Source organism: Neofelis nebulosa, chromosome 6 (assembly GCF_028018385.1).
Source record: "Neofelis nebulosa isolate mNeoNeb1 chromosome 6, mNeoNeb1.pri, whole genome shotgun sequence".
In the NCBI taxonomy this organism is placed as follows: Eukaryota; Metazoa; Chordata; class Mammalia; order Carnivora; family Felidae; genus Neofelis; species Neofelis nebulosa.
This window is the reverse complement of record NC_080787.1, coordinates 54,784,777-54,807,642: the sequence shown is the minus strand read 5'-3', so window position 1 is coordinate 54,807,642 and position 22,866 is coordinate 54,784,777. Positions and strand designations below refer to the sequence as shown.

General features: G+C 43.9%; 1 protein-coding gene across 2 annotated transcripts in view; it reads right to left on the bottom strand.

Annotated features, from left to right (window-relative positions):
• The window catches only part of LRRC1 (leucine rich repeat containing 1), a 133,480-nt gene that overhangs the window by 106,115 nt on the left and 4,499 nt on the right, over positions 1 to 22,866 (bottom strand). Inside the window, exon 1 of one of the 2 annotated variants that reach the window (XM_058734278.1) lies at positions 1,831 to 1,848. The exons of the other annotated variant lie outside the window; for it this stretch is intronic. Within the exon in view, the coding sequence (XP_058590261.1) occupies positions 1,831 to 1,833 (3 nt within the window). The 5' untranslated portion in view covers positions 1,834 to 1,848. Of the gene's footprint in view, positions 1 to 1,830; positions 1,849 to 22,866 lie in introns of those variants that run through there. 2 annotated transcript variants of the gene reach the window in all.

Sequence of the window (22,866 nt, the reverse complement as noted above, 5' to 3'; positions counted from 1 at the left end):
TCTACTTCATTGTAAAATTGTTTTTTTTGCCAAAGTGTGATTTTACTATGTGTACACTTCAGTGTCTTCCTCCCACCCCCCTTTTTTTGTATATTACATCATGAATAATTTCCTATGTCCTTAAATGGAGCATCTGGAATTCACCAAGGTATGCGGTAACACCTCTTACACTGTCCTAAACAAAATGGAGAGTCGTGGGCAGAAGGATAAAATGGGAAGATTCACAACTGGTTGAGCAAAGTCAACTGGCCAGTGGGCTCATTACCTACCTGTTGGAATAACTCTGGGCGTATGATCCAGGGCTTCACACTGTCAGTGTTTTCCCTAATGAATTTAGTGTGCCTACTATGTGCAAAACCCCACACTACATGCTTTACATACACGGACTCTCCTTACCCTCATAATAAGTTTGTGAGACAAAGATTTTCCCATTTTATACCAAGGAGACAGGATGGTGATAGAAGTTCAAAGAGGCTGAGTGATTTGCTCAAGGTCAAAACTAGCTAACAGCAGAAGTCTCAAGTCCATCTCCAGCTCCTACCTTCTTTCCTTCTTTCCAAATGATGACACTTTTATTCCATTTTCAGGGTTCCTGAAACTAGCCAGTACGAGTTTCAGAAGGAAAAGGATCTCTTTAAAGGCAGTTATCAAAGAGCTAAGGTGTTAATCTAATGACATTACATTTAGCCCTGAGAAATGTCACAATTGGGTCCAAGAAAACTAAAATTCTACACACAATAAATAATGGGGACTTGACCCAAAAGCAGAATGCATGAACAAAACTTGGGTGTGGCCTCAGTGTGAGCCTAAGAGTTATATACCCAAAGGTATACAAACTAACTAAACCAAACTATAAGCTCACTGTTACAATCCAACAGTTACATATGCATCCATACACTTTAGGACTGCGTTCATAAAAAGTATTATGCCCAGGGGCACCTGGGTGGCTCAGTCGGTTGAACGTCCAACTCTTGATTTTGGCTCAGGTCATGATCTCACAGTTTGTGAGTTCGAGCCCCACATCAAAGCTGTCAGCACAGAGCCTGCTTGGGATTCTCTGTCTCCCTTTCTCTCTGCCCCTCCCCTACTCTCTCTCTCTCAAAAATGAAAATTAAAAAAAAAAAAAAGTATTATGCCCAGAATGAGGGAAGTAACAGTTTTTTGCCCTGGCTGGTATATTTTATTTGGGATACCACATTTCAAAAAGTTTTGGTGAAAAATAACATCTCCACAAAAAACATAACCAGGCAAAATAAATGAACTGGAAATTTTTAATTGAATACGAGACTATACAGAAGGGGGTGGTTAGGGTAGATTCAAAGACAGAGAAGACGGTGGCATATATTCCTTCAAGCAGATAGAGCTCCCACTGCCTTCACCCCTCCATTGGACTTTGTATTTCTTTGGTTCCCACAGTGGAGATTTTGGACTCCTTTACAGATACAGGAGCAGATAAGGTACCTTCTCAATCCACGAGTAAAAACCTTAGGATTCTGCCAATATCCATTTAGACTTTTCCCCTGGAGCTTACTATATATCCACTCAAGTAAACAGTTAGGCATGTCTGTAAACAGGGCACAGGGACGGAGTTTCCTCAAGTACTTTTCAAGGCCCTGCTGAATGACATCTACCTCCCACTCCTTCCTGCCAGAGGCTAAACCCCAACCCCAGGAAGGGTAAGAAGATAAACGTGACTGGCAACAAAGGGATGTGTCGAGACGTAAACCCGGAAAAGAGACCTGAACATCATTTCTCCAAACTGCCTTTCCCTTAGGAATCCTCAGCATTCTCCCACTTAACTCCCGTTTTTTGGCCAGACAGCCCGGTTACCATATGACTCTTAACGGTCTCTCTCTTCCACAGCTTCTCGGCAATTCTTTTTTCTGATCTTGCAGGGCTTTCGCCCCGCCTCTAACTCTTCCTCACGTGGGTCCCTGCAGCCGCTTCTCCAGCCTCTCCACAGGCAGTGTCCCCCATGGTGCTGCTGCTGCTGCTGGGTCAGTACCCACCCCACCACCAACACACACACACACACACACACACACACACACACACACACACACACACGGCGTCAAACCCCAGACCTATGTGCTGCACCACAGCATTTTGCTGCCCTACGTGAGTTCCCGGGCTCTGTCCTGGATGACTCAGACCTCAAAAGATAAAAACATTTATGAAATGACAAGGAGATTAAGTGAGGATTTAAGTACTCACTGCCATTTCCTAGAAGTGAAAGGAAGTAGATTTGGCAAAACACTTCTACAACGATGATGCCTATCCTACCAGGAAAGATTCGAGAGTATATTAAAAAAAAAAAAAAAAGAATAAACAACAATTTAGAACGTGTTTTTGACTTACTTCATGCCTTCCCTATCTTTCTCCATGCTCATCACATCACTCATAAACACACACACACACACACACACACACACACACCGTCACACAGTTTACTGCTATTCTGTACAAAGGAGATACTGTACCATCTAATCTGCATTTCTCTTTTCTCACAAGACAATGTACCAGGAAAGCCCCTATGACAACTAATTAATAAATCTCCACCTCATCTTGTAAGCACTGTACCACAGTCATGGCATGTATGCATCATAATTTATTCAACCATTTTCCCTGACAGGCATTGCTTTTTTACTCCCCCTGTTCATTTTCTTTTTTTTTTTATTTGTTTTCTTTCACCACCACAAGAATGCATTAATAAAAATCCTTCCGTATATAACTTGAAACACTGGTATTTCTATTTTTAAAACAGAATGCCAGAACTGCTATTGCTGGGCTAGATTCTCGATTTTAAGAGATATTGTTGACACGGCCTCCAAGAGGGCCATTTCACTCCCCTATCCACCACTGCCCTACATCCCAGAGGCAGGTTTGTAAAAGAGAGTTTGTATTAATGCTTGTACATCCACACACTATCTCTGGAAAGATACAAAGTAACAGAAAAGCAGCTTTCTGGTCCCAAGAGAGAAGTACAGGCCTGAGAAACAGGCAAGGGACACCCACTTTTCAGTACACACACTTTTTGTGCTGTCTTTATGTTTTACCATGTCCATATATTACAGATTCAAAATGTAAAATGCTCTTTAAAATAGTAGTGGACATTTCAAAGTAAGTACTGACCTTAAAATATTGGCCATATATGCAACTAAATGTTGTGAAATTAAAATGCATAGAATGGGGCGCCTGGGTGGCTCAGTCGGTTAAGTGTCCGACTTCGGCTCAGGTCATGATCTCACGGTCTGTGGGTTCGAGCCCCACATCGGGCTCTGTGCTGACAGCTCAGAGTCTGGAGCCTGTATCAGATTCTGTGTCTCCCTCTCTCTGTGACCCTCCCCCATTCATGCTCTGTCTCTCTCTGTCTCAAAAATAAATAAACGTTAAAAAAAAAATTAAAAAAAAATGCATAGAATTTGGTTTAAACGATCATTTTTGAATACCTACATTACTCTAGATTTTAAGAACACAAAAATCAAGGCAGCCCCTTCTGCCGAGGAGCCCAAAGTCCAGTAAAGAGAAAGATCTGTGTGCCAGACATCCACAAGGCCAAACGGTAGCCAAGATGTCAGGGTCAAAGGTGCCCCTCTGGAGCCAGGAACTGGCACGCAGGTGACCGTTAGACAATCACAGCCTCTGGTATACAGGTGACTTTTTTCTTCTGCCTCTTTAAACATTTCTGTATTTGTTGAGGTTTTCAAAGGGGCATCAATATCACTTTCGCAGTCAGGGTCAAAAAAAAAAAAAAAAAAAAGGACTCCCCCAAAACATCAATTGCCAGTATCAAAAATATCAACCGAAATGAATTTTTTTAGCTTAAGAGTTGAAGCAGTAATTAAAATCCTGGCTATCTTCTTTTGTCCTAACTCTATTAATACGAAACTAATGTGCTATAATGTTTTTAAAGGGGAATACAGCTGGATATTTGGAGGGTGTTCAGACTACTTCAGATTGTCTGGCATGTAAAAAAGCATTCACAAGAAGTAGTGGAGGAACCAAAAAGAGGGGGTTCCATTATGTCCCTTATCCTTCCCTCTAGTGCTCATGAGGTTACCTGCAAAGAAATATTTAGTTTACAAAGTATCCTAGAAAATATTTAAAATCTTGAAAATGTTTAAAAATCTTATCCTCGGGAATGAGGAACTTTAATATGCTATTTATAAATTCTGCTGTAATGAAGCAATATTCAAAAGCAATAACTACAAGTTTAGCATTATTTTGATTCTGGTAACTCAAAATGAACACAAAAAGGCTTTTCACAGATTTCTATTGTCACGAGGCGCTTAAAATTTCCATCTCAGTGATTTCTCTTTCCCCATGTGTTTCTTTTTATAAGATTCAAGGGCCTGTAGGGAGAGATTATCATGGGGATCAATTCCTAAAATACATCTATATGTTTTGTCAGGTAACAAACACACAAGTATTACCGTATAATAAGAACATAGACTTAACATCTACTTTATAGTCCAAAGCTAAATTATGCCGAATAGAATTACCAAGCCAAGAATGAGGAAACATACCAAACAAGAAAAAATGTGTGCCCTTTGGTACCATGCTCACCATAATTTGTATGCTAAAAATATCTAATAGCCCAGCGTCAAAGGCATTGAAGATTAAAGCCTCTTTTACTTTAAAACTGCTTCGAAACTAGAATTACATCAGACACACCTTCTTGCGTTTGCCAAAAGAGCTCACGTTATAAAAGCAGAACTTTCAATTAAAATTTTAAATGATTAGCAAGAGAAGAATGCAGAGTTGTTCCACTTCAAAAGTTACAAAGGGGAGATGAAAACGAAAAGCAGCAACATGCTTGGGTACTCGTTAAACCTGCTTATATCCTGGATACAGGAAGCGTTTTGTTTTGATAGCACCATGGGCCAAAACCAAGGCATTATTGTTCAGTGCTAGCATTAAAAACAAATAAAAATAAAACATTTTGTGAAAACTGGCCTGCCTGTCTTCCAGGAAGATCAAGATCTTATTGGCCAAGATGAAACCTTCCATGGGGACCACTGTGCACAGTGAACCCGTCTTCATGTGCCTGTGGACACAGGGGAAAGAGAACTCAACCTAGGTTTGTCCACTGAAAACTGATGCCCTAATTTCCCTAGAGGTGCTACAAGCAGAGGCCAACTTTATATTCTGGAGAGTCCCTGGGCCCTAGCAGGCCAGCTCCATAGACAACTGTCACTACATTTCAGTGACCCGAGGGGAAAGAATGAGGCCTGAGCTGGCCTCAGATACAGCTCCTGAAGACACTCCCTCAACTGTGTGTGTGTGTGTGTGTGTGTGTGTGTGTGCGCGTGCGCGCGCGCGCGCGCGCGCGCACGTATGGGCAAGCGTGCTGTCTGGCAATCATGCTGATATTCAGCCACACGCAAATCATTCTTTAAAATCATCACTTAGCCTGGCTCAGTCAATAAGGCATGCGACTCTTAATCTTGGGAGTTGAACATTCAAGCCTCATGTTGAATGTCAAGACTACTTAAAAATAAAATCTTTAAAATAACAAAAACAAAAAAACAAAAAAAAAACATCACTTAGGGAACCCATCTTCCAGTGGTTCCTAGAGTTTCCAGAGCTCAGAGGCCCACAATGACAATAACGTGGATCTCAAAGGCAATTTCAGTATTTCAAAGGCCAACAGAAATTGTACATTCATCTCCAAAAGACTAAGGCCTAGCTAGCATGTCTTTAGAAATAGGAAAATTTAACTGTCAACACACTTAACAAACACAGTGTATCTGGAAGCAAAATCTTTAAAGCCATGCTAAAAATGTAGAGGATAAATGGCACACACTGCAAGCAGGCAGCACTGTTCAAGCATCTGCGCACTTGCCTGCTCGGAGCTACCCCAGGGACTCACAGCTGAGCAGTCCAACAGACACTGGCAGTGCTTCACCGTCACCCCTCCTGTTCACACAGAGCTATGATACTTTCCAGACCAGCCCATGACCTTATTCTTATTTAAGAACCTAGTTCTTAGGACACCCGGATGGCCCAGTCAGTTGAGCGCCTGACTCTTGATTTTGGCTCAGGTCACGATCTCATGGTTCATGAGATCGAGCCCTGCATTGGGCTCCATGTTGAGCATGGAGCCGGCTTGGGATTCTTTCCCTCCCTCTCCCTCTGCCCCTCTCCTCCACTCACCAGCTCTCTGTTAAAAAAAGAAAAATACGTAAGAATCTAGTTCTTAGCCTGTCCCAAACTTCACATGTGCCTTTAAAAGATTTGCAAATGCAGCTTGATGGTCCAAGCTTTGTGTAGGTGGCCTGAGGACAGTGTTTTGAAATTTGAGGAAAACCCACAAAGTGATTAATCTGAAGGGCAAAACATGCATTTAGATGTGAAATGCCTAAATCTCATTACCCATAATCACAACTCACACAGTTTATTCACAGGTTTTAAAATCTAAGAAAATAAATACAAAATTTTACTGAATCAACACATACACACAAAAAACCAAAAAACTACCCATTACTTTAACCAGCTAACTCAAGCTGAACCCTGTAAGAAAATGAATTGGAGGCAGAGAATACAGAAAGATGAGAAAAAAAGGTGGGGGGCAAGGAAAGAAAATTCCATGAACAAGCAAAAGAGGAAGTATGAATCAAGAAAGAGACTAAGAGAAAATAAGTCAAAATGGACTCTCTAGAATAGTGAAAAGAAGGAGGGATGCACGAGTTTCAGAAGAAGCTAGCACATTTTTAACACAATCTGCAGTTCACTTGAGCCACAGGCTTCAGATTACTATCAACCTCCTATTAGCTCCTACTGAAAAACTAATTAGCTAGTTAGCTCTTTATCTTTAAAACCTCCATCCTATAAACCGAACAAAATGACCAGGAAGGTAAGGCGTTACCAAGACTCTGGGATCCAATTCACACACACCTCCCACCCACCTCCTTCCTGTCACAGTCCTAGGAATGTCCAGGGGTTCATAGAGTGGAGGACACAAACAGGCAGCCCATACAGATAAGTCCAGTCTCTACCTGATCAACAGTGCATTTTTGAAACTGCTAAACAAGATGTCAATGCTCAAAAACAAGGAGACTTCACATAAAAATTCTGATTTCCTGGGGAAAAAAAATGCAAGCAAGTAAGCATTGAGGGAAGCAGTTAACAGCAGGCCCACATCCTAATGTGACAGGGCTGGGATGCAATGGTGAGAGCTGTCCTCCTCAGATGGGGCACATGCTCTCTTCTGCCACAGGTCTGTCCTCAGCCTGCAGTGCCCACATGCCTCTGTCACAGGCGTCCAGACTAGTGGTTCCCAATGGAGGAGACGCTTCCAACAACAAGCCTAGCAGCTCCTACTGACCTCCACACCCACTGCACATCACCGTCCTCTCCCAGGTCCCACCCTGGAAGACTGACCTCACCCAGAGCTGCTTCCTTTCCCCAGACCTGCTTCCTTTCACCTATCTTCAACTCCAATGGCCACGACCTCTCCCATGGCTTCATTCCTATGATTTTCTCTCTGACCATCCAACCCTTGCTAAAAAATTCCCTTCTTTCTCTGCCTACACAGCATCCCAAATACCTTTTCCATCAGACACCTCAGCGGTCTCAATCCCTCTTCCGTAGGTACAACAGACACCTACAATCTACCTTTCCCTATCCTGGGCTGGCATAGTTGAGCACTCTGGAGGACAAAAGAACACACACCATGAAGGCTGCTGGCACCCCTAGAAATTCACAACAACCCCAGGAACGTCTGCTAGCCCCTTCTCAAGCTTCACCACGCAGAGACACCCCCTGTTCAACCCCCCACTTCTCTCCCCCAGCAACTGCCCTATCTTGTCCTTCCCTGAAGAAACTAAAGCCACCAGGCTTCATCTTCCATTTACCCACATGCATCCTTTCCTTCATTCCTCAAATTCTGTAGGGAAAAAACCCAGTCATGCACGCTGAAAATTAAATTGTTACCCTTGACCCCTGCAACCACCACTCTCCTTTTCCAGTTCAGTCAGTCACCAAGTCCTGGCCCTGTTTGCCTCAGAAATATTCTCCCTGTCTCCGGTCTTGCTCCCCCTCAAATCCATCCACAAGCTGCTACCAGGCTGAGCATTCTGAACCCGTGTCTGACCAGACACTCCTGGGTTTAAACTCTGTGATGACAAATCAAAGGCCAAGCTCCCGAACCTGGCATTCGCAACCACCTGGGATGGGCCTTCTGCCTGTCCCTTGACCCCCGTACCCCCATACCTCCAACAACACCTGACTGCATCGTGCCCCCTGCCCTCCACCACCAGAAAACCTCTGCCACCAGCTCCACAACCCAGGCTTCGTCACAATCGGCCTGGGTGGCTGACGCCATCACTAAACTCTAACACCTAAAGGTAGAGACTGGCACTCCCTTCTGCATCTCGGGCGCCTAACAAGGCAGTGGGCCTTCTACGCCTGTTGGCTGCATGAAGATCTCAAGGCTGCTGCTACCTGACTGGATCTGCCAAAGTAGCATGTCGCACAAAAAAAATCAGCCTTTGGAGTCTAGCAGACTTGGGCTTAACCCCAGCCAGGTTGTTTTCCATGTGAGTGACCTGAGGCATGGGCCTGGCCTCAGTTTTCACACCTGTAAAATAGGACTTTTGAAAACCCTCCCTGACAACGCCAACCCAAAGTGCCTAGTTGTGCATCTGGAAATACTGTGGGCAGTCAGTCAGGAGCTGCTATTTGCACTTTCAAAACTGTAACTGAGGTTTCATTCCACTCTCCAGCGTGTGCAGTGTGTGGGCAGCCCCTGCCCACAGCCTCAGAAACACTTCCTGCCTTTTGGCCATTTTGCTCCTCATTAACGCCTCCGCTCATAGGCCAGGGAGAGAGGATGGTCCTTCTGTCAACACGACTAATGATGTGTTATCTTTCTGTGCTACTGTTGACCCTCTGCCAAAGGGATATGCTGACTCAGCCCACACCACCACCCTCCTCGCAGGTGGACACACAGATGTGTGACACACCTCACCGGGCTGGCGCCACAGGAGCCTCGTGGCACGCCAGGCTCAGACCGAACGAGGTGAGGCTGTGCTGCTGGAATCATGAGCCCCTCAGAATAACTCCCGACACTAAGGCGCTACAAAGGAGTGGCTGGACACGAGAAATGTCTAAGGAGCTACATACCTAAACTACACCTGAAAAAAGTTTATTTTTCGATGCAACAGACTTTTTTTGAGCATTTCTTTTAACGAAGGCGCTGCATTCTCAAATGTCTGAGACAGAGATGCATAAAATAAGTCGCCGATGACAAACTGAGGGAAACAAACAAACGCACAACTAAGCCTGATCTTGACAGACGGCATGAGAGAAGCGAGCTGTGAATGGGTCAGGGGAGCACAGACACGGACGTGACTGTAGAACTGGGAGGACTTCACGGAAGTGGCAGCATCTGCACTGAAGAAGAGCATTTCAAGTGGAACACCAACAAAGACATGGGGATCTGGGACTCTGTCACAGAAATTTAACATTAAAAATCACATTAGAAAGTACAAGAGGGGAGCTGGGTGGCTCAGTCAGTTGAGCGTCCGACTCTTGATCTCGGCTCAGGTCACGATCTCACAGTTCACGGGACCGAGCCCCGCGTTGGGCTCTGCGCTGACAGCACACAGCCTGCTTAGGATTCTCTCTCTCCTTCTCTCTCTGCCCCTCCCCTGCTATCTCTCTCTCTCTCTCAAAATAAATAAATAAACTTAAAAAAAAATACTAGGAAGTACTTAGAACATACATTAGAATTCAACAATTTAGAAAACAAGCAGATTTGGCAATTTCATCTGTATAATATTTATGTTTTCCTCTCACAAAATTTCACACATAGAATGAAATCTAGGGACAATGTCTGCATGTACAAGCTTTTTTGTTTTTCTTTTAAGAATACTTTGCAACAGAAGTCACTCCTTCTAGACTCTTCCTGAGCAGATGGTCCCTATGTTTTTGGCAGAGGACACGGAGTTAAACCAGAGATGTAACAACTACCCACTGATGGGAAACAAGGGCATCTGCCACAGCCAGCCAGGCTCACACTGTCTGTCCTCCCTGCCCTCCTCTTGCAGCAGGCACTTGAACCCCACAGCCAGTCCCAAGTCCCTTATTCCTATCCCTCGCCTACATGCTTCCCACTTAGAAAACTAGGGTTGGGCCCGTGGCTCCGTGTACACCTCTCCTTGAGACGCCATCCCCATGAGGGGCTGCAGCAGGAGAGGGAGCCTAGCACACCACCCAGAAGTCACACCAGTGCCCAGCGCCACCAACCTGCCAAGCCCACCCCCGAACCACCGTCCTTCAGGCTTCCTCCTACGTGAGATGGCTAGACGCCTATTCGAGGCATTTTCGGTTGCAAAGCTTGTGACGTGCACGCAGAGTATTCCAAATACACCCCTCTGTTTCTCCAGGGCTGAACCCTCTGTAAGGAGACACCGCCAGGGATCTGAAACCACAGACGTTCCCTGACACTGCTCTCGAGCCAGGTTTACTTTGGGCCTAAACCTGAAAAATGAAATAAAACATTTAGAATATATAAATGTTTAAAACTATATAAACTACACCTCATCAGCAATAACCATCTAGTATATTTACCTGACAAAAAAATATCTTTACTCCGGTTTCCTTTTTAAATAGTAAGTTACTACGGAGAGGTGGGGATGGGGAAGGTGGAAGAGTAGGGGTTGGATTAGCTTCTCTCTTCTCGTGGCCTCTACAGAACTCAGCAAATCGCTAGTTATCAGAGATGCAGGGCATAACCCACCCACCCCCCGCCACTCTTCTTGCCATTGAGAATCAGGTTATGAGGTTATGAGAACCAAGGTGGGTAATCAGCCGTGGCATACTATGAGCTAAGGTGAGTCTATTGTAAAGTGCATGTTTTCTATTAACTCAATCTTATTGGCAACCATTTGTTGCAGTACTGGAATATGTATAGCTCCAATAAGTACATTGGAACCTCTTTTTAATGTTTATTTACAGAGAGAGAGAGAGAGAAAGGGAGAATGTGAGCAGGGGAGGGTCAGAGAGAGGGAGAGAGAGAGAGAATGCCAAGCAGGCTCCATGTTGTCAGCACAGAGTATGACTCAGAGCTTGAACCCCTGAACCGTGAGCTCATGAGCTGAGCCACAGTCAAGAGTTGGATGCTTAACCAACTGAACCACCCAGGTGCCCCAAGAGACTCTTGATAATACTAATCTTTACAGTCAAGACCAATAACTGCCTTATAACCTAATCACTTGATATCATTCTTTCAAAACAGAGACAAATGGCATAACAGGTGAATAATTATGAGCAGAATTATAATGAGGGCACTGCTGTGATAAAACCAGTGCTCATTATGTTCAGTGAGACCTACTGTTTTTCCAAACGGATGTGCTTTTACTTCAAGAGTTTGTAAGGATACAGCTACAAGTTACTTCCTGAAGGGAAGAAACCCAGCACCAAAGAATGGGTGCCTCTAACCTTCTTTTAAAGATTATGCTTGAATGAGCACATTACTATTTGGTGACCTAATTCTTAAAGTGATATCTCAGCTCAGTGCTCTTTTTCTTTTCTTTTTAATTTTTTTATGTTTTTATTTTATTTTTGAGAGAGAGAGAGAGACAGAGTGTGAGTGGGGGAGGGGCAAAGAGAGAGGGAGACACAGAATCTGAAGCAGGCTCCAGGCTCTGAGCTGCCAGCACAGAGCCCGACATGGGGCTTGAACTCACAGACTGTGAGATCATGACCTGAGCTAAAGTCAGACGCTTAACAGACTGAGCCACCCAGGCACCCCATTGGTGCTCTTTTTCTTAACAAGGCAAAAATAACCGAGGTGACATGGGTATCTGTCTCTGTTCCCTTTCACAGAACAGACACAATTCCTGACCCATCAGGTGGCTTTTGGTGTAGACAACATGGTCGCCCCATATTTAGCCTGAAGGAAGGAAGACACAGTGGTTAGGAATAAGGGCTCTCGAACCAGACTGCATCGGCTGGACCCCTAGCTCTTCTGCTTCCTAGCTGTGTGACCTTAGCAACCTAATTCATCTGTGTCCCAGTGTCATCAATGGCAAAATAAAGCTATTTATGTAAAATGAAGTCATGGTTGTAGAAAGGATTAAATGAGTTACTCACAGGAAGTATTTAGAACAATTCAAAGCACGCTGCTCAAAAACAGTGTGCTGTCTTTCTTATAATTATCATTACCCAGACTTCCTCTCCTAAGTTCTAGGTCTCATAAAAACTTCTGACATGTCCCAAGTCAAGTACTTCCTATGCTGCTATATTCCTTTTCCCAGTCCACTGTAAACAGCTCTGTCATTCCCTAGTTGACAAAACCAAAACCCTGCATCCAATACATCAGCAGGTCTTCCTGACTTTACCCCCACGATATAACTCATTACTCACTGCTACCACCCTAGCCCAAATCACCAACAGCTTTTCTACAGAACTTTTCAATAAAAGGCTTCCTCTCCAGGTCTCCCTGCTTCTCTGAACTCTTCCTCCCTGTCTCTCACCAGCTGGCAGAGGGAACTTTCTAAACCCTAAGTCAGCTATCCTGCGGGTTTATGATCTGCCATACTTCAAGTGACCAAACAAATAAATAAAAACAAAAACAAAAACAAAACAACAATCCAACCTCCCCACCAGGGTCTCCATACCCTTACATACATGAACCCCACCAACATCTTCACTTCTCTTCCCTGTCATACTGTGTTCCAGCCTCACTGGCCTTCTTTCTGCCTACAAAATTGCCAAACTCATCGCCAAGTCTTTGCAAGGACTTCTGGCATATTCACACAGCTACCTTCCTGCATCAATCAATACAAATGCTGCCTCCATGGAGAGGCATTCTCCCTCCTATCGCTCCCTACTGCATTTCTCTTGTTTTATTTTCTTTTGTTTTTTCATTATTTTTTATACGATTTATTGTCAAGTTAGCTAACATACAGTGTAGTCTTGGCCTCAGGAGTATTCCTATTCATCACTTACATACAACACACAGTGCTCATCCCAACAAGTGACCTCCTCAATGCCCATCACCCATTTTCCCCCCGCCCCCATCCCCCCACTCAACACTCTGCCAGCAACCCTCAGTTTGTGATCTGTATTTAACAATCTCTTGTGCTTTGCCTCCCTCTCTCTTTGTAACTTATTTGCCCTTCCCTTCCCCTATGGTCTTCTGTTAAGTAGCTCAAATTCCACATGAGTGAAAACATATGATACCTTTCTCTGACTGACTTATTTCACTTAGCATAATACCCTCCAGTTCCACCCACATTGCTCCAAATGGCAAAATTTCATTATTTTTCATCACCAAGTAGAATTCCATTGTGTGTGTGTGTGTGTATGTGTGTGTGTGTGTATATATATATATACATATATGCATATATATACACACACACACACACACATACATACACACCACATCATCTCAATCCATTCATCAGTGCACGGGCATTTGGGCTCTTTCCACAATTTGGCTATTGTTCATTAGCGCTGCTGTAAACATTGGGGTGCATGTGCCCCTTCTAATCAGTACTACTATATCCTTTGGATAAATTCCTAGCAGTGCTATTGATGGATCACAGGGTAGTTCTATTTTTAAATTTTTGAGGAAACTCCACACTGTTTTCCAGAGTAGCTGCACCAGTTTGCATTCCCACCAGCAGTGCAAGAGGATGCCCCTTTTTCCACATCCTCACCAGCATCTGTAGTTTCCTGATTTGTTCATTTTAGCCACTCTGACCAGTGTGAGGCGGTGTCTCAGTGTGGTTTTGATTTATATTTCCCTGGTGATGAGTAACATTGAGAATCTTTTCATGTGTCTGTTGACCATCTGGATGTCTTCTTTGGAAAAGTGTCTATTCATTTCTTCACTGGATTATATGTTTTTCAGGGGCTGAGTTTGGTAAATTCTTTATTATCTTTTTGACACTAACCCTTTATCTGATATGTCATTTGCAAATATCTTCTCCCATTCTGTTGGTTGCCTTTTAGTTTTGCTGATTGTGTCCTTAGCTGTGCAGAAGCTTTTTATCTTGATGAGGTCCCAATAGTTCATTTTTGCTTTTATTTCCCTTGCCTTCAGAGACATATCAAGTAAGAAGTTGCTGCGGCTGAGGTCAAAGAAGTTGCTGTCTGTTTTCTCCTCTAGGGTTTTGATGGTTTCCTGTCTCACATTCAGGTCCTTCATCCATTTTGAGTTTATCTTTGTGTATGGTGTAAGAAAGTGGTCCAGTTTCATTCTTCTGCATGTTGCTGTCCAGTTCTCCCAGCACCATTTGCTAAAGTGACTGTCTTTTTCCACTGGATACTCTTTCCTGCTTTGTCAAAGGTAAGTTGGTCATACATTTGTGGGTCCATTTCTGGGTTCTCTATCCTATTCCATTGTTCTATATGTTTGGTTTTGTGCCAATACCATACTGACTGGATGATTACAGCTTTGTAATGCAGGCTAAAGTCCGGGACTGTGATGCCTCCAGCTTTAGTTTTCTTTTTCAACATTACTTTGGCTATTCAGGGTTCCATACAAATTTTAGAATTGTTTGTTCTAGCTCTGTGAAGAATGCTGGTGCCATTTTGATTGGGATTGCATTGAATGTGTAGATTGCTTTGGGTAGTATCGACATTTTAACAATTTGTTCTTCCAATCCACGAGCATGGAATGTTTTTCCATTTCGTTGTGTCTTCTTCAAATTCTCTCATAAGGTTTCTATAGTTTTCAGCATACAGATCTTTCACCTCTTCAGTTAGGTTTATTCCTAGGTATTTTATGGTTCTTGGTGCAATTGTAAATGGGACCGATTTCTTGATTTCTCTTTCTGTTGCTTCATTATTGATGTATAGAAATGCAACCGGTTTCTGTACATTGATTCTCTATCCTCCAACTTTGCTGAATTCATGTATCACTTCTAGCAGTGTTTTGGTGGAGTCCGGCTTTTCCATGTAGAGTATGTTATCTGCAAAAAGTGAAAGTCTGACTTCTTCTTTGCCAATTTGGATGCCTTTTATTTCACTTTGTTGTCGGAATGCTGAGGCTAGGACTTCTCCCTGTTTTGTTTTCATTACAGTTTTTATCACTATCTGAAATTCTTATGTGCTTTTCCATTTACTGGCTGTCTCCCTTACCTGGAATGAAAACTTGTAAGAATAAGGTAAGATAGTTATCTTGCTAGATAGAACAATGCCTGAAGCAGAGTCAACACTCAATTAACTCTGTGCAGTGAACAGGGGAAGGAGGGAGAGTGGGTTGAGATCCAGCAGAGATCTATCCCCAGTGCCCATTACTGAATGTAGCTGCCTGGGAAGCCGGATACCAATACCTGGTCAGAAGCCCGCTTTGCAGGACAGTGGAAAGCTGTCACCTCTGATCCCAGTACACTCCCTGAAAGCCACCTCAGTCTGATATTAATCCAGAGAACCCATATCCTCAATCATCAGTCCCCAAACTAAGTTTGCCTAAATACAGCCTCTCGGGTACTCAAATCAACCCAAAGTAAAGTTTCAAACAACCACCTATGGACTGCTTCAGTTCATTTAATAAAAAGACAAAAAAGTCCCAGCTATGTTGCCCATTTTACTTCACTTCTAAAAGCTGGGAAAATGCAACTGACATGGGGGAAAATCTCAGTGTTCAAAGGTTGTCTGCGCCTGTGTGGGGGTGGGGATGTGGGGGGAGGGTGTGGGTATGTGTAGGGAGGTGTGGGGGTATGTGTGGGTATGGGGGGGTGGTGAGGGAGTGTCAGGGGGAGGATGTAAGTATGTGAAGTGGGAGTGAGTTTGGGGGGAGGGGGAGTGCTGTTTAAACCAGAAAAAATCTGCTGATCTTTTTCCCTTAACTGGTTCTGAGAATCAACAACTGACCACAAGAGGGTATTTGGAACAGCTTCACCTTATCATCCAATCCTTGATTATAATTATTAAGCCCACACTTGTGGTTCTGCTAAACCTCACTAAGCAACCTCATGGGGTATGTGCCCAACTGTGGGACCACTCTCCTAAGGTTAGCAAGGTGGCATCATGTTGTAACAATTCAGAAAATTGGCACTCAAGGAGATCAGAACTCAAAGGTGCCCTGAACACCAATGACACCATCCCTTCATCATTCAGATAAGGAAACTGGGGCTCAAGGGATTATGTGATTTGCCCAAGGTTACAATGCTAGTGTCATTCAGATCAAGGACAAAAATCTGGACTAGCAGGCCAGCGCTCATCTCCCTCCATCATGACACCACTCATCCATACAAAGACCAGAAAGCTCTGGTCCTCTTGGAATAATCATCAGGCTCTTGCTTACAGGTGTAGTCCAAACCCACTTCTTTTTTTTCTTTTATTTAAAATTTTTTTAATGTTTATTTATTTTTGAGAAAGAGAAAGAGAGGTAGAGCAAGAGTGGGGGAGGGGCAGAGAGAGGGGGAGACACAGAATCCGAAGCAGGTTCCAGGCTCTGAGCTGTCAGCACAGAGCCCAAAGTGGGGCTCAAACTCATGGACCATGAGATCATGACCTGAGCCAAAGTCGGACGCTTAACTGACTGAGCCACCCAGGTGCCCCAAGTCCAAACCCACTTCTAAATCCACTTCCCAGCAGGGCTGAAAACTTCCCCAAGAATGCTGCTCAAATATGTATTAAATGTTTGATCTGTGCCAACCACCCTGTTAGGCAGCAGGAATGCAAAGAGAAAAAAAGTGTGTAGCTTTAAGTAACTCACTTTGATGGGAGAAAGAGATAATTACAAAGAGGTACAAGTAATGACACAGGTGTCCCCAGAGACCAGAGAGGCAGTAAGGGAAGGCTTCCTGGAGGAATGTTATCTCCTGAGCTGTATCCCCTGGGATGAAGAGCAATGAGCCAGGCAAAGAAATTGAGAAAGAGTAACTCATGGTAGACAGAGTTAAATAAAAAAAAAAAAAAATGAAGACTCATAAGTATGAAATAATATGTTGGCAACCAAGGGTAGCTAACTCTTGCTGAAACACAAGCTGGAAAGTTCAGGTTGGAAAAAGATGGGAGATAAGGTGGAAGGGGTAGGCAGAGAACAAAAACACTGCCAGGTTGTGTCCTGCAGGTGTGAGAAGCCACTGCAGCAGGAAGCCATTCATCACATTTTTGTGTTATTTTAGAAAGAGAGATCATGTACAAGCAGGGGAAAGGGGCAGAGGGAAGGAGAAAGGGGTGGAGAGCAGGAGGTGGAGGGGAGAGAGGGGGAGAGAGGGAGGGAGGGGGAGAGAGGGGGAGAGGGAGGGAGGGGGAGAGAGGGGGAGAGGGAGGGAGGGGGAGAGAGGGGGAGAGGGAGGGAGGGGGAGAGAGGGGGAGAGGGAGGGAGGGGGAGAGAGGGAGGGGGAGAGAGAGGGAGAGGGAGAGAGAGGGAGGGGGGAGAGACAGAGAGAGACAGAGAGAGGGAGAGGGAGAGGGAGAGGGAGAGGGAGAGGGAGAGGGAGAGAGGGAGAGAGGGAGAGAGGGAGAGAGGGAGAGAGGGAGGGAGGGGGAGGGAGAGAGAGAGAGAGAGACTGACTCACTCTTAAGCAGGCCCCACACTCAGCATGGAACCCATGCGGGGCTTGATTCCACGATTCTGGGATCATGACCTGAGCTGAAATAGTCGGACACGCAACCAACTAAGCTACCCAGGTGTCCCACATTTGTGTTTTAGAAAGATCACTGCCAAGTAGTGAGAAAGGACTGAAGGAGTAAAGGACAAAAGAGTTTGAGCCTCTGGGAGAGGCTGATCCACACAAATCAGCACACCAAGTTAATGCCCAAGCTTCCTGTCCCCCGCCATGCTTCATATCACCTTGGCCCCTGTTCCAGAAACAGAACCAAGTCAACCCAGAGTGAGCTCCATGGCACAAGATTGTGTCGCCTCACAAAAGCTCCCTGTCTACAATGCCCACCCACCCTTCCCAGCCTCTCTGAACCTACCTTCAGTGAAAACCAGAGTCCTGCTTTCCTGATGCCCCAGTGAGCCTCCTGCAAGGGTCTACAGAAAGTCCTGGTTTACTGACCCGTGTGACACTGAGCCACATTAGGAATTCCATGACTCAAACTTCTCTCCTGAACTCAAGAGTGTAAACTACCTGAAGCCAAGACTTAGATGTCAGCTTTCCAAAGATCTGGAACAAATATGTGATTAACTGACTGAAGCCCATCTGAGGGCTTTTCCAGGCCTATAGGAAGGAGTCACAGTGGAAAATAAAAGGAGCAGAGATGGGGTGCCTGGGTGGCTCAGTTGTTTGAGTGTCGGACCTTGATGTAGGCTCAGGTCACCATCTCACAGTTCATGAGACCAAGCCCTGAGTTGGGCTCTGCAACCAAAGCCTGCTCAGGACTCTCTCTCCATCTCCCTCCATGCCCCTCCTTCATTTGCGCTCTCTCTCAAAATAAATAAACTAAAAAAAAAAAAGGAGCAGAGATGATAGAACCAGTCTCTAGGCCCCTAGAAAATCCACAGGACTTAGAATCTAGAGTTGGAGATGTACAGTCCACATCTTCATTTTGCTTTGACATAACACTTTACCTCTCTAGATTTTCATTTCCTTAGCTACATAAAGTGGGTAGATTTCTATAATTTCTAACAAGGCCTTCCCATCTCACTCTTATTAAAAAAAATCTTTGACAATCTAGCAAGATCTATAAAATTTGTAATGCATACCCTTTCATCCAACAATTATGCTTCTTAAAATTTATCTTAAACATTTGCACAGGAGTACAAAGTAATATGTACAAGAACATTTAATCCAGCATGGTTCATCACTGCAAAATCAGAAACCATTTAAATGTCAGCAATAGGAGAAAGGTTCAATCAATCGTGAAACATCCAGTACAGTGGAATACTACAGCCCCAGAAGCAATGCTAGAAGACATCTATACGTACTGATATGGAAGATGTCCAAGGCAGTGTTATGTAAAAAAAGCAAATAGCAAAACAATTTATATAGTGAGAGTTCTTGCTTTGTTTTAACAATAATAAATACATGGTGATGTATAAAGAGAAAAAAAATCCCTAAGAATACATTCTAAAATTGTTAATGGCTGGTATCACTTCAAAGGATGCAAGGAAAATGTCATCTTCATTCTTTGAATTCTTTTAAGTATCCAATCCATATCACTCCTTTAATGAGATAAAAACAAGGCCATGTCATGGTCCAAAGTCAAGCCAGTTGCACTCCTAGCCTGAGCTCAGAGGTCTCAGCATCTTCCGAACCAAGTTAAGCAGCAGGAGCCCACATCACATCCTCAGAGGTTCAGAAGCCACTTTCTGGCCTTTGCATGAGCTCATCTGACTTGAGCTCCTAGTTTCTACCACAAGTCAGCTGACAGGCCCTCCTGATGATCTTTTCCCAAGAAGTAGGTGTGGACTGTGGACAGAAAGGTGATGAGAGTGGACAGGGTAGACACAGACCTCTCCATCTGGCCACACTACCCAGGAATCAGTCTGGAACATGCTGTAATTAGGTGTAACACCTCCTTCCACCCACCACATGACAAATCCATTCCTTGCGGTTCTTGGAAACTGAAATACCAAATTTCTTCCAACTGAGTCAAATTCTCTGGACTCTAGAATTACAGCCTAGATAAGGAAACTCTTCAAAATAATGACAAGCCAAAAAAAATGTTTTTTCATTTTTAAAAATATTTCATCTTACTTCTAGGAGTTCAAAGTATTTTTACAGTAGACACACATACATACCATTAGATCTTCTAAAATACCACATGCAATAGTAAATTACCATTCCTGTCCACTAAATAATACCCAAGAGAAAGTAAATGGACATCCAGGAGTTTCTTCTATGCATTTACTAAGCTCTGGGCCATGATCTCATCATCCCTCATAACTATCACATGAAGGAGAGGACAAACATTTGTAGCCCTATGTTCTGGGTAGGGTTCCAAAATAGGCTAAATCCCCCTAGACTTCCGTGAACAAAGAGAAAAGCCTTCAGCATTCACTCAATCCTTACCTAAAAGAACCCACTGCTTCTGGTTGTTCCATGGCACAGCAAGGTCATGGCTGAGATTTCTGTCATCATTGCTAAGAAATGTTTACCTTGCTATTCCTGACCCCCTTGTGTAAATATCAACTACACTTATCCCCAGAATGTCAAGTCTGTGGTATAGACTAAAAAGGTATTCCTTTTTAAGGAAATCCCAAGTCCCTACTTACTATAGTACAGAAGCTGCAAATTCTGGCAGAGAGGATAATGCACTGGAAAGCTAGAAGGAAGGTTCGATGCGCCCCTTTTCATTGGAAGCCCCTTGGAAGAGGCAGGAGGAACTGTGAAAACAAGCTTATTTTGCTATTTTACCAGCATCACTCATCTTTGTCCATCCCAGAAAAGTTTTATTAAATGAATAGTTTTACTTTCCCTCAAAGACGTGAGCTATTTTTTTAAAGACACATAACTTCCAAGTTCCTCTAGAAAAATAAAAATTCTGCAAGTGTTAGCCTTTCAAAGCATGAGCAGAAGATGATGAAACTAAAGTCCATGGTACAGTACACAAATAGTACGCGTTCGTATTACTCGGAAACACAGAACGCCAGGGCTACCAGTGTTCCTGTAGGTTCATGTTTATAAACTTGATGACCATATTCATCTGAAATGCAAAACGAACAAACTCTTGCCACCCATAGCACATCTGGCTATTCCTCCTTCCCCTGAGTCAATACCTACATATAATGCTTGCCGTGTCTTAATGAGCAATTCACAAGCTGAATGCAGGCACATGCCACAGTCAAGGAAAAGATGTCCCCCCAAAAGGAGGTAAATGCTTTTTACTTGATGTTACACAAGTATTACTGAAGTGCCTCAGAAGATCAGCGCAGCAGAAAAGGTAGCACAGCAGAAAGAGCACTGGACCCAAGGGCAGGAATGCCCAGGGTGAACATCTTTGACAAAGCCATCTCCCCTGTTCATCCCCAAGATGCTCTATCATTTCCTCTGGCCTAGACCACCATAGTGGGTTCCTGGCTTGTCTCCCTGACTCTAAACCCTGTGCTCTGGAATTACCTTTCTAAAGCAAAGATCTAACTGTACTGCACCTCTACTTACACACCATCCATGGGCCTCCTCTGCCTCCAGGTCAGAACGTACCTCCTCAGCAACACTGTCAAGAGCCTTTTACGATCTGGCCCCAGAACCCTCTCCAGGCACGCTCTACTGCTCAGGTGCCCCTCATTCTAGCCACCTGGAAAGGACTGGTTTTGGCAACAGCTGACATACTTTGTCCTTCCTTCCAGTCAAGTGTGAATGTCACCACCTCCAAAGTCTTCCCTCAGCTCCTCAGAGAATGTGAGACTCCTCAGAGCTGCCATGAGCTTTCTGCAGAGGCTCCCTCCTAAGCATGCACATACTGCCGGGCCTCCTCTGGCCCAGGCAGGCCCACAGGTGGTAAATGCACACGTGGAACTGGAGCCAAATGTCTACTCCAGAACTGACCTTGACCATGTTTCCTAAACAAGATTCTTAAGTAAGTTTCTTAAATAAGTCTCAATGTCTGCATTTGCAAAACTGAAATTCTAACAGCTAAAGCGTGTTATTCAGTTTGAGAGAAATAATTTATGTAGAGTACCTAATTCGATGTTTGGAGCTTAGTAAAATCTCAATAAGTGGTGACTATTATACTTCTTATTAATAGGTACTAAATACTCAGTATTTCTTAATCAGAGAGATTTGGCCCTCCACTAACCCAAGGCAAATTACAACTTCTCCAGGTCTCAGTTTCCTCACCTATAAGGGGGTGGGGGAATTGGGGGCAGAGAGAAGTAGGAGAAGGGGGGTTGGATGAACACATAAGAGACTCACAATTAAGTGCTAAACTGTGCAACAGGATACCTGAGAAATGAGAACGGTTTCCTTACCCTGACAAATGCGTGGGTCATCACTTTAAAGGGAAAGTCCTCTCTTGGACTCCCTTCTTCCTCAGCTTTCACTTAAATTATTTTTATTCCAATGTTACTTAAGTATGTCTAAACATAAAACTAGGTATGCCCTCCCTGCGCCTTAGCTCTTACAAAACTATAAGGTGAACCAATTAAAAAATCTGACAAAAACCAATAAAAGAGAACGCTAATCTGACGTGACAAATGACAACGACACAACTGGACAGGCATCGCATGGCTGTACATACTGGTACAGCACTACCTCGGAGCAGGCTCCTGGCAACTCTGCCTGCCTGCACCACTGTGAGCTCTGTGACCCCTTCGGCTACCCACCACTCTTCTCTAACAAACGGCTATGAAACCTTTGCTCACGTAACTTCCAGCTATCATCTGACCCAAACACGTGATTTCTGCAATAAGCCCACATCTGTTCTTTCCCCCTCAGCTAGAGACAATTAAGGGAGTGCTCAATCAAACACAGATTATGGCACTACTAAAACCTTATGGCACTACTCATCTGTAAGTTCACCTAGATGTATGGAACCTATGAGTTTTTAATTATTATTGAAAAGAGCATTAAAAATTTAATTCTGGTTATAAAAAATGACTTACAAACTCCCAGGAAAATGTGTCCCAACTCTGGGTTAAGAAACATTGTTTTATTTGGAGGGAAATAAAAAAGGGGCATCTCACCACAGTAACTGCAAAACTCTTAGACCTCATATATCTGACTGTTAAGTGCTTTGCGTGCACTTACAGAGTAACCATACAAACCAGGTACTAAAACAACAAGTGAGGAAACCAAGGCTTGAAGAAAGTATCTAAGCGATAGAGCAGCATGTGAGCTATCCGACTGCAGCATCCGTGGTCTCTGCTCCTTGAAGACAAGCCCAAAGAGCCTTGGTCCATGAACTTGTGAAGAACGGCTGTCCCACTGAAGTGGGACATGGCAAGTTTAAGACAAAAGGGACTTATTCCAAGTGGGAATGGATATCCTCTTAACAGATCACAGTTGGAGA